The sequence below is a fragment of the Ictidomys tridecemlineatus genome, chromosome X (genome assembly GCF_052094955.1).
Source record: "Ictidomys tridecemlineatus isolate mIctTri1 chromosome X, mIctTri1.hap1, whole genome shotgun sequence".
Taxonomy (NCBI): Eukaryota; Metazoa; Chordata; class Mammalia; order Rodentia; family Sciuridae; genus Ictidomys; species Ictidomys tridecemlineatus.
Window position 1 is genome coordinate 37,429,500 of NC_135493.1, and position 12,166 is coordinate 37,441,665.

Below are 12,166 nucleotides of genomic sequence, written 5' to 3' on the forward strand. Positions count from 1 at the left end.
GAATGACAGAAGACAGACATACAGAAAGCTTTCCTATATAAATTCAGTCTAAAAGTACAAAACAATATTTAATTAAAAAAGCAACAGAAACCATACAAAATGTTGTGCTCTACATGGCAAGGGCAAGATTTAAAGCCATATTAATAAAGAAAGCTAAAAGCAAAGTATTATATAAAGCATATTGTTTAAGTGTGGAAAGAATTTTTCCAAAGGGGAAAAAATGCACAGACTGGCTAGTTCTCCAAGGCAACCATTTTGCAACCCCAGATTTAAGGAACAGCAACCTCTTGCTACTACCTCAGCTTATTTCTCGTGAGTCCGTTATCAACTAGAGGTTAAATTATGCATCAATGTAATGACAGAGTACACTATGTGATTCATTAGGAACTCATGTAATGGAAAGTAATTGGGGAAATAAGCTTAAGAAACAAAATAACAACCAATACTATAATACAAAATAAAATTAGGTGCTACGTTGTGAAGAAAAAGTGTAAATGCTTTAATATAAATGCATGTCAAAAGGGAAACAATCACCGTAATCTGTAATGGACAGTCAGGACTTACTGGAGGACATAAGATTTAAGAGATGAGTCAAAAACTTGTTAGATACATGAGGGTAAACTATCTGAAGTAAGAAAACAGAACAAAATCTTAGAAGTTGGACTATATATAGCAAATGAATGTAGAAGTGAGAAGACAAGGGTAAATAGATAGCAACCATATGGGAAATTAAAAGGAGAGGAAGATGAATTTGGAGATAGTAATAAAAAACTGTGTTTGAAAAGGTTTTGAGCAGATGGATGCCAACTGAAAAGGGGTTTTCCAGAAATAAGCTAGGTAGTTATGTGCTGCTAAGGTACATGGACCATGGTGGGGGCAGGCTTCGTGATGGTTACTGTTTCTCTCAGGCTGAGGAGAAGATATGAAGGGTGTAGAATGGGAAGACAACCTACCAGTGTATCTGTTGCCTTTAAGATCACTAATGGAGCATTTCCTGTCTGTTATTTCTACAACTACATTAAAAATTACTTGAAGATAAGGAACCTTTTCTCATATGTGGTATCCTTCACAATATTTAGCATAGAATGAGGCAAGTAAAAAGCAGACACAAATATTTTCTGGTTGAATGATACAGCAGTTAAAAGCATACTCAAGGTTCTGTTATATCTGATTTCTAACCTGAGATAATAAATTAGATCTGTGCTCAAAGTCAGCATGCAGTTCAGATTGATTTGTTGACTGGTTGCCCCTATATCTCTACCATAGTCTTTCAAGGACTCCCTAGAGATAAAGGAGGTCTAATAAAGCATTTTGTTAGAAGACTTATATTGGAGTTGATGGGTCTGAATCTTTCCTGAGAGGTACCCTTATCCCACTACCTCTAGCTTGAAACCAGAAGCTCTATTCCTTCCTCCAGTCTGTTGTCTGCTTAGCTACAGTCTATTTATCCAGTGTTATATAGTTCTGAAACCAAACAACTTGTACAGAAGAAGCCAAGCAAGTTCTGGCGTAGGCAGTGGGATGGCTGGGTCAGAGATCTATCATATTAAAGGTCTGTTTTTCTTCTCAATATTCCTAAATTTTTTTCTGGATTAGTCATCTTGGAATAACATAAAAGTATTTTTAAAAGACCATCCATATTCTTTGTGTGCCAACCTTCCTTTTTCCAAATAGATTGCTACTTAGTGACTTGGTGAATCTTTAGCTCAATGATAGATACTTTTAGTGGTTCATGGATTTCTCTGTCACTAAAAGACTGCTAGTCAGTGTCCCACAAAAGTCATTTACAAAATGTTGTCTCTGTGGGCTACAAGAATGAAAACACTTTAGTGTCTGCTTAATTATCAGAAAGGTGAATTAAATACTGAGTTTTTCGTCTTTTTTTACTTTTTGAAAATGTTATTCTGTTCCATCCTTTGATTTGTGGGTCATAGGGCACACTGTGCCATAACCCTCTAGAAGGAAGCATTCTGAAGACTTCCTTCTACTTGGGTAAAAATAAGTATCCCTGAATAGTACAACAGAAGTCCTGCAAGGCAGTGTCAAAGAGGTTGGTTCTCCTTGTGAGAGCAATAGTGTCAGAGGGGCTGATTTTTGTCAAGGTTCTAATCCCTGATACATCTGTTCTATAAATAAATACCCTCTTTTGGGGTGTGGTATGAGCAAGGACCCACAAGAATTTCTTACCTCCTGGATTTATGAGATGTATATTTTCCCTTACACAGGGGAAAGATTTAATTCTCTGGTTTTCATGATTTGGGGGTAGACTATCATTGAGTGGGCCTTCAAATTTATTTCTCCCATTGAAGTATCTGAAAGTATTATGTGGTAACTACAATGGAAAATTATCTATTTTAAAATAGTTATTTAGTATTTCAATTTTATAAGCATCAAACATTATTTTTTATAATAGAAAATCATTTAAAAACCCTCCCCCACTAAATAACCCAGGAATAGAAGAATAATGAATTTCACTTTTTTTTTTAAACAAAGATTAGTAACCTTCTGCTAGCAAATTAGGCCCTCAGGAGAAATTACTTAAAAGACAAAGGAATGACTACTGTCATAATTGCCCATCCACCTAGTTTTCCCCTGCTTCTATTAAAAACTCCATTTTCAATATTCTGTTGGTTAAAACCTATTTCAAAAACAAGTTAAGTTTCTCTCATTTTATGGTAAGTGGTATAATGTTCTACCACTGGACTAGTTGGAGGATATAAATTCTAGGTCTGCCTTATTTTGTTATTAAGTAGTTGGCAAATTTGTAGAAGTCATTTAACATTTCTGCTATAAAATGGGACAGCAGAGGAGGTCTGAAGAAATGAAAGTACTTTAAACATCATAATACCCCCATAATGACCTTCCAAAATACATCTTCTCATTAGCAATGCACTAAGTAACAAGATGACTCTTTGCTGGGAAACTAATGTGAAACTTTTTAAACCTAGCACTTCCATTCTATGAATGATGTCCTTGGGAATAGAACTATCAAGACAGAGGATTGAACTTAGTTGTTTTAAATATTCACTATTTTGTATCATTATATCATTTATCATATTGGCAAATCCTAGAAGCTTAGAGTTGGGAAGGCTGATAATGGAAGGCCCATTATTCACATAAATCCCTAAGAGGCTCAAAGCAGAACCTAGAAAAATTTACTGTAATCCATAGCATCTAATTAGTCCATCTGGAATTTCTTTTTGTCTAGCTCTATTCCTTCAGGAGGAATATTAAGTCTGTTTCTTCCTGCCAAGTCTTCAGTGACTATGGAGAACAGTATATACAAATAAAAACTCAAAGTGGTACCTAATTGTTCAAGAGCAGTTATAAAGCTAATTCATGGGTTGGATGTATCATGAGGGTGATGGAATGGGGGAAAGGAAATGATAGCCCCATGTGAGCCCTTTAGTTGCCCCCACAGATACATACAGGTAGCCATCACCTTCAGGAGTATCATCTTTAAAAAAAACATTAAGCAAGTATAATCATTCTGGGAGATAATTAAGAAGTTTGCCACCTATTCATCTCTGTCTAGGCAACACATACTGACTCCCCTCTCACTTATGCTCAATTCATCCATGCAATAATTTCAATGGAAAATGTTTGAAAATAAAATGCAAAGATGAAGCAATGTCCTAGCATGATACTTCTGATCATGTGTATAGTTTTACATAGTACAAGTTTGAGAGGAAAAAAAAAGGCCTCAGTTGTTCTAAGGAGGAAAGCAACTTCATATCTTTTAGGCTATTGTCATAGCTATTATCATTGCTTTTTTCTTTGCAACACTTCATTTGAATATGTGATATAGAGCTTTTCTATCTTCCTATCCATCCCCTGTATTTTCTCCACCTCTCAGTCTGCTTCACAAATAGTATTTCCTCTTTACCTTAGTGTATATACTCTCCCATCCCACATTCTGTATTTCTCTTCAATTTAGCTGTGTTATGTTTTAAGTGGGATACCATATTCATGCAAAGTTTCCCTGTTTAATGGCCATGAAGTAGAAATTCAGGCCCTAGTAGATAGGAAGAAGGTATCCTTATCCCACTTTCTTCCTACTTCAACAGTGGACTTCTAGGAGTGAACAAGCAGATAGGAGGCTCTTCTCCTGGAGGAAAAGCAAGAAGTTATGCCCTCCAGGCTTCCCAAAGGACAGGGCAAGGGTCTCTGAAAAGCACTCTTCTCAGCAATATGGGCTACATTTGGAGAAGAGGAATGCAAACATGATTTAAAATGCAACAATCTCTGACATATGGCTTTCTGATAACAGAACCCGCAATTAATTTACACTCCCACACTTTTTGGTGACATGAAATCACCTTAGGCTACCTCAAGATCCTGAAGGGTCTTTGGCATCACCAAAGAAAGATTGCATACTGTTATTACACTAAGTATATTTTATTGTGCATTATTTAGATGAAAATAAGTAATGTGCATTGATCAAGACATTTGATTAATAAAACCATAAAGGATATTTGTGAGTTTTCTTTAATATAATTCTTATACAGCAGTGCTTCCTGTTGTGTGGGGTATATAGAAGATGACATACTTTGGTATTAGAGCAGCAATATATACTGGATACATTTACAAAACTATATACCACTTTAAGAACTTTTGCCCATTTTGCGATCACACCCATTTAGAGCTTCAACTTTCTAAAGCAATCAACATGTAAGCTTATGAAGCATACACTCCAATGATAATCTAACACACAAAATCGAATGTTAGCATATCTCTATTCTGAATAATATTGTCTCACCATCAATTCTTTTAAAACAAATATGAATTTTTTTTCTTTTTTTCCTGCTGAGTAGTTATTTTAAAAATCTTCTTTTCTGAAATTCAGACACAGTTCAAAGTACACTGGAGTCTTTTTAAGGAAAAATTAAAGCCACTACTGGCCTCAGATGCTAAGAACATAGTTTACCACATAATCCCTTTGTCACATTGCAAGGTGATATAATATAGGAGGGTGGAAAATAAACAGGGTTTAGAGTCACAAAGACTTAGGAGATTTCTGGCTTCTTTCCCTTGCTATCTGGTCCTAGGCCATCTATTTAAATGCTTTGATTATTAGATTGATTATTAGATTGCCTCATTGGTAAAAAGGGGATAATACAGAGTAGCTATAGGGATTAACACTGAATGCATGTATAGTACCTGACACACTGCTTGGCACCCAGTTACCAGACAGTAAATAATTGATCATTCCCTATATGTCTTGATTTGATTCATACAAAACTATCCCCTAGTAGGCTCAGGAAGAAGGAACAATCCATCATTCCCCAGCTCACCAAGTTCCCAATTCTCTCTGGATTCCCCACAAACTAAATGCACATGAACTGTACTCTCTACAGACACAGCCCTTCAAAACATACCTAATGCTCAAAGCAGCACAAGACACAAGACACATAAGCACACTTCAAAAGACACAAATGTCACATAGAACATGTCACCACTAAATGCAGCCTCACCTGATTCTTTCCAATATGTTCTTCCAAGCTGCAAATCCTTAATATCGATCATTTGTAGAGACACTATGCCATTTTGAAAGTCCTGGTTGCATTCATTTGCATCATTGCCTATTCCTTATTGATTTATTTACTAATGTATTGAATATATTTATTCATTCATGTATGTATTCCTCACCTTGTTCCAAAATGGATGTCAGGTGGTTTACAAGAATACACCAAATACAACATGATAGTATCAATTCAATGTAGACAAGAAAGTAAAAGAAAAGCAAAACAAAACAAAATCAAAAACACAGGAAAATAGAATGGAGCCTGGAAGACTGTTAATACAAAGTGCATACATACCATGGAGTCCTTTTACAAATGCTATGCATGGACCACACATTTGGCTCTAAACTTTCCAGTAGTCAACAAAGGAGAAATCTGATTAGTCACACACTTCACAGGCTCCATAAAAAAAGTAAAATTGCTTGTCCAAGATATTCTTTTCCTGGTCTAAATCTTGAAACCTTTCTATAGTGAAGTAGCAAAAAATGGTGCCAAATTTTCCCTCCTAAATTGCTCTAACACCAAGATTCACTCAAAAAAAAAGGACTCTCGATCTTGCAATTAGATCTATTGCTTCTTATTTTTCTTTTACCCATCAAAGTTCAGTTTGGACAATGCAATAAAACTATTAACAGTCTTCTTAAAAACAATCATGCTCAATGCTGTATGTAAATGAAAACATTTAAAAGGGGCTTATAAATCTTCTGCTCTCATCAATCCAAATATTTTCATTTAAGAAATAAAATAGTCATTGCAATATTATTTATAATGACAAAAATTAGGAAAGGACTCAAATATTAAAAAAAGAAAGAAATGGTGGGTGGGTCTGTAGCTCAGTGGTAGAGCCTTGCCTAGCATGGGTGAGGCACTGGGTTCGATCCTCAGCACCACATAAAAATAAAGTTATAAAAATATATTTTAAAAAAAGAAATGGTTAAATAGACTGTGATGCTACTATATGAAGAACTAATTTACACCATCACAACTATATTTATAAAGACTTTTAAAAGGTAGGAAAATATTCATGATATAAATGTTAAATGAAAAGAATACGAAACTGTACACATTATGAATGAAAATATATATGTGCATATATAACATATATAAGAAATCCACCAAAATGTTAACATTGATTCTAGGATTTACAATTGTGGGTGATATTTTATTATTTTCTATATGTTTGTTTTTATTTTCCAAGTCTTTGACATTGATGAACAATCTTTATTTGATGAGAAAAAAAGTATGTGGAAAAGTACCAATGCAGTTACCTTTGGCTTATGAAATTATGAGCAATTTTTATTTTCTTTTTAAATTCTAATTGACATATAAATTCTATTTATGAAGAAAGTTATTTAGAAAGAAACAATAATTTGAAAATAGGGCTTTTTGGTGTTTGTCTGGAAGGTCTGAGATACTAAGTTGACACTTCACAATTATCTAGCACTTTGTAAAATTTTTGTTTTGAGACAGAGTCTTGCTGAGTTTCCCAAGCTAGCTTTCAACTCACAATACCCTGCCTCAATTTCCTGAGTACCTTGAATTACAGGTTTGCATCATCATGATCAGCTATGTAGCACTGTTTAATTTTACTTTTAGTAGCATCTGGTATACACAATTTCATTTGATTATCACAAATATCTTGTGAAATAGGCCAGGTAGTATTATCCTCATTTCATCAGTGATAAAACTGAGGCTCACAGAAGCTAAATGACCAGCTCAAAGACACAATCATTTCAGGCAAAGCTGGATGCAAACCTGGCTCTCCAGAACCCAGGTCCAATGCTCTTTCTGTGAGCTTAAGACTGAACAAAAATAGTAATTCTTCCCCACCCATAAGAGTCAGGTATGTAGACAAACCCAAGATAGCAGAGTTGAGCTGGGAGAATCATAGTTTTAGGAGGAAAAAAAATTAGAAGGAATGAAGTCACAAGTGAACTTTTGAAAGCCCTTATAAATGTTCTATGTGCAATAGAATAAAACAATAACAATTTATTACATAAAAATTGAGAGTTTACATAGTTTCAATTAGTAAAAATGATAGGTTCTTCAGTTTCCATTTAGATCCTGATGTGATTCCCAGAGGTGATGAGGATGTATCTATCATTTATTATGGTGGTGGAAAATGAGGGTGACAGAGAGGCAATGAACAGTGGACATTTGAACTGTTAGTTCAAATCATGGATGTCTGTGTTCTCAAGAGTCAATAAAATCTAATCCTGAAGTTGTAACATATATTGCTTTCAGCTTTAACTCTATTCATCAAGTGAATTTAAGTGGCACTACTTAATGACTTTGGCCCTTCTGAAGATGTCTGTCTTAAGACTTTTTTGAAGATACCTTAGCACTTCTGAACAGAGTTCAATTATAAATCATTCAAGCCTTGTCTGAAGGCAACTTATCAGCTCTCTATTAAAGGTATTTAAATGGCAATAACCTGATGACTTAGGCTTTTCTGGCATTGCTTTCTTCCCAGTATGGTCTTTATAATATAAACACTCTTAGAACCTTTTTTTAAATGTTCACTTAAATCATTCATCTTTGTCTGAGGTAGCTTATCAGCTGTTCGGCAATGGTATTAAATGGCACTTGATTATTTAAGTTCTGTTGAAGGTGGATTCTGTCTAATGTGATTGTTTTTGAAGGCATCATAGCACCTATTTTTAGAATTCTGCTAAATCACTCAAGCTTTAGACTGGTAAGCTATGACATATAAAGATATCAATTTTCAGTTCTTTCCATAAGAGTATTTAATATGGTTCTAAAGAAATTGCATCTGTTGTTTATAACTGCCTCTGTTTCTAATCTGACAACCACCTAATTGTCTTCATTGTCATTTATAATAATCACCTCTAGGGTACTGTTGACTTCCTGAGGATCATACTAAAGGAGTACCACATCATTTAAATTAGTATGAACAGGTTAAATTCAACTTATTTGGTGATATATCCTGGGCCACATGTGTATCCTTGTCCATAGATTCTTCTTGATCCCTTGATTCTGTCTTTGGATGGATCATTGAAAATAGTTCACTGCCTTTGGCCAAATCTTCTCCCATTTTCTGTTAAAGGCAGGCTCTTTTGAACTATTTAATGCTTTTTTTTAAAAAAATAGAATATTCTTTTAAAAAATAATTTTTCTGAACAATAAAGTTATATATTAGTTTAACATGACTACTTAAAAGCTGTATCAAACATTGATCTAATGGCTTGAGGATATGAGATATGGCTACATACAAAGACAAGGTGTACATTAAGATTAGCATTGGCAAATGCAAGTGGGGCACATGGAGTATGAAGAATGAACAGGAACTTAATTCATGATTTTTTTTCTTTTAAGTAGTCTTGAATTTCTAAAAAAAATCACTGTTCAAACTATTCCTTGAGGGGAATAAGAGTCATCCAAACTCTTCTGTTTGCATGCCAGCACACTGGAAACTTAGCTCAATTGCTCCCCCTGAAATCTGTACAGCAGCAATGGTTTCACCATGATATCACCTGAAGTACTGGCCCAAAACCAAAATGTCAGCCTCTGTTTTTGCTAACCTCATATCAGCCTCAGTTGGCTCTTGCTCTTCAAAATGGCAAGCAGGACTATTCAAGGGCTCCAAAAGCATGCCAATTTCAATAGTACCAAAGGATTTGTGCAGGCATGTAATTCCCTTCCCTCAATCGCTTTCTACAGTTGCAGCAGATACAACATAGAACATTCTTTCTTTGGCACCACTGTCACACAAGACTTGGTTTCTAGGTCATGGCACACCTTTAATCCTCATACCATCCCTTGTTGCAAGCAATTTTCTTTTCCCAGATCCACTTTAGTGTCTGTAAATATATTTTTTTAAAACTCCTCTTGTATGGTCACAGATCCCATGCATGAAAAGTGTGCTGTTTAAACAGAGGTTTAATGTAATTTGCCTCTTTTCCATCTTTCAGGCATAAGATATAAAGTACCTTGTAGGCATATGATAAGAGTTTCAATTGTTCTTATAATATCCATGTTGACTCACTAACACCATATAATCAACCTACACAGCTACTTGTTTACATTGAAGAAGCAGGTCAAGAATGTGCCTTTTTCTCTTCTACAGACATCACCTTTCTTACCCTTTTGGCCACTTTCTGTGATGCCAGTGGCCTTGTACTGGCTTTACTCATATATGTCTCAGTAATCACATCTATGGAAGCCATGTTCCAGCTTTAAGATTATTAATACAATCTGAAAGTTGTTTACTAGGAATTTTATATCCCCAAATGTCACAAATGTTTAGCATATGATATTTAAGCATCAAAATGGCATTATGAACACCACATAGATAAATGATAATGTATTGTGATACTCAGCGCACATGAGGCTGATTGTGTAGGAGACCACTGGTAGAAGACCAAAAGAAGAAATGAATGACTCGGTTTCTTCCCACCTTGTAACACAGAGAGCCAACACTGTGGTGACTTGGAGTGACTCCCATACACTCAGTTGAATATGTTCAGTTCCCAAAAATATATACAGAAGTAAAATCATCTATATTCAAATTTTCAAAAAGGACAACTTACAGTTACGAAGGTATTATTTTAAATTCTAGTCTAAGTTATCAGAAAGTCACTGTTTATATATTCAAGACAATACCATTGCTATGATTCCCCATGACTTAACTCTATGAATTCAATTTGCTCTGAAAAGCAAACATAGCATATATATTTTTTTTCTGTCAACCCACAGTAAGTCCATCAAACATGATCCTCTGACAAAAAAAGCAACCTTGGAAGATGTAGATGTAAATGGCAGGCAGGCCCTGAACAGCCAATGGCTTAAGAAATGACTACATGAGAAAAAAAGTGACAATGAAATAATAAACTAGCCCCTTTTCAATGCCCGACCACTGATACTTTACTTTTATCCCCTCCTCCTGGGAAGATAGAGCGAAGCCTGGCTTTCTTATTCTTCTCTTCAGGGGCCATGGGAAGTGGTTTGGAGCTGTGGTTGAGTGCTGAAGAATCCCGATTGTTACTATTCATCCTCAATGGGGGAGCTGGGGGTTTTTCTTCATTATCCAGACTGTCAGACATTTTCAGTTGTAACTGATTTCACAGCTCCTAAAGAAAAGCAGGAGGAAACAGGAATTAAGGAAAGAGAATTCCGAACCAAATATAGTAAATATGGAGGTTCTAACATATTAGAAACAACAGCCTTAGTCTCATGTTTTCTTAGGTTTTACGTGAATCAACTTGAGGGATTTCTCTTCAGGACCAAGAGATTTGCCTCCCTGGAAGACCAACAATATAATATCTAAGTGAGGAAAGTGACAGTAACAATTAATGACAATTCAATATGTATACACAAACACATTTCTGCTCTCCAGACTCTTAATGAACCACGTTAAATCTTTCTTTGAAGACTCCATCTTGATGATCATAATGGTTAAGAAGCACAAACTCCTGAGAGAATGGAACTGACAAAGGTTTGGCTGTTGATTTTTAATGGCCCACAACCATGATTCCTTGGCTGCTTTTACATTACAATGGTTTTAATACCTGTTTCTTACCTGTGTGTACCTGATTTACAAAATGTCTCTGCTGTATTTATAGGAATAAACTCAGAAACCATCCCATAGGTCTGGTACTTTCACCAGAATTGGGATGTACTGGTAGGGCAAAAAATGCCCCATCTTTTCCTAAGCAAGTAAAAGATGAAAGTAGACTGAATGTCACCATGAACAAAAAGGAGATCCAGAGGAGAGGGCATATCCTGAACAGATGTTATAACCTTATTTCCTATTACATTTTATGTCCTAAAACAAGGAACAGGGAGTTGACAGAGACTTGTAAGATTCAATCTGGGTTTTAGGAATTTATTTATTCTTAACTTCATTATTTTTAGTACCTTTATATTTTTTATTTATTTTTTATGTGGTGCTGAGGATCGAACCCAGTGCCTCACACATGCTAGGCAAGTGCTCCACCACTGAGCCACAACCCCAGGCTTAACTTCATTATTATTTACTATTTAGAGTGTAGGTTTGAGTACATTCAGGTTTCATCCTACTGGCAGGATGATGTGAACTGGAAAAGCATGGACCTAGCAAGGAAATGTTTGTCTTCAGGTGTTTTCCAACGCTAATTCAAGTCCTTTCATTATACTTCAACATTTGCCAGCACAATTCAAGTACTAAGAAAACCTTCCAAGAGAATCCCTAGTTTGAATACAAGGAAAATCAAATCCCATTAGTATGAAATCTCTGTAAATTCATCAAGTAGTACCCTGCACTAATTTGGAACATAAGAACTCCTCCAAATACAACCAACCACATTACTTTATTCTGACATTTACTAGAAGCGAACCTAGGTACAAGAATAATAAAAGCCAGGATCTCTTCATTAACTGTTGAAATGAGGAAATACTCTTACATTTCACAGTCTTCACTTTAGCCCTTTAATGGTTACAATGTGTTTGTTTTCAGTAGTCAGAGCTAAGTTACATCATGTTATGTGGAGAATTTTTAAAAATTAGGTATGCTTTAAATTCACTCAAATACACAGTCTGTAATTACTCAAATAGGTTAGAATTAATTAATATCTTCTCCTTCTACACAGGTGGCTGTCAACCAACAATGATTGGCTTGATCTTGATTTGGACACAAGATCTCTTTT

The 12,166-nt window shown here is 35.3% G+C and overlaps 1 protein-coding gene across 20 annotated transcripts in view; it reads right to left on the minus strand.

Annotated features, from left to right (window-relative positions):
• Pak3 (p21 (RAC1) activated kinase 3) overlaps positions 1-12,166 on the minus strand; it is a 259,089-nt gene that overhangs the window by 81,213 nt on the left and 165,710 nt on the right. For all 20 annotated transcript variants that reach the window (XM_078034382.1, XM_078034379.1, XM_078034381.1 and 17 more), the window contains one exon: positions 10,411-10,612. In XM_078034382.1, coding sequence (XP_077890508.1) covers positions 10,411-10,585 — 175 coding nt within the window. In that variant the 5' untranslated portion in view covers positions 10,586-10,612. The remainder of the gene's footprint in view (positions 1-10,410; positions 10,613-12,166) is intronic.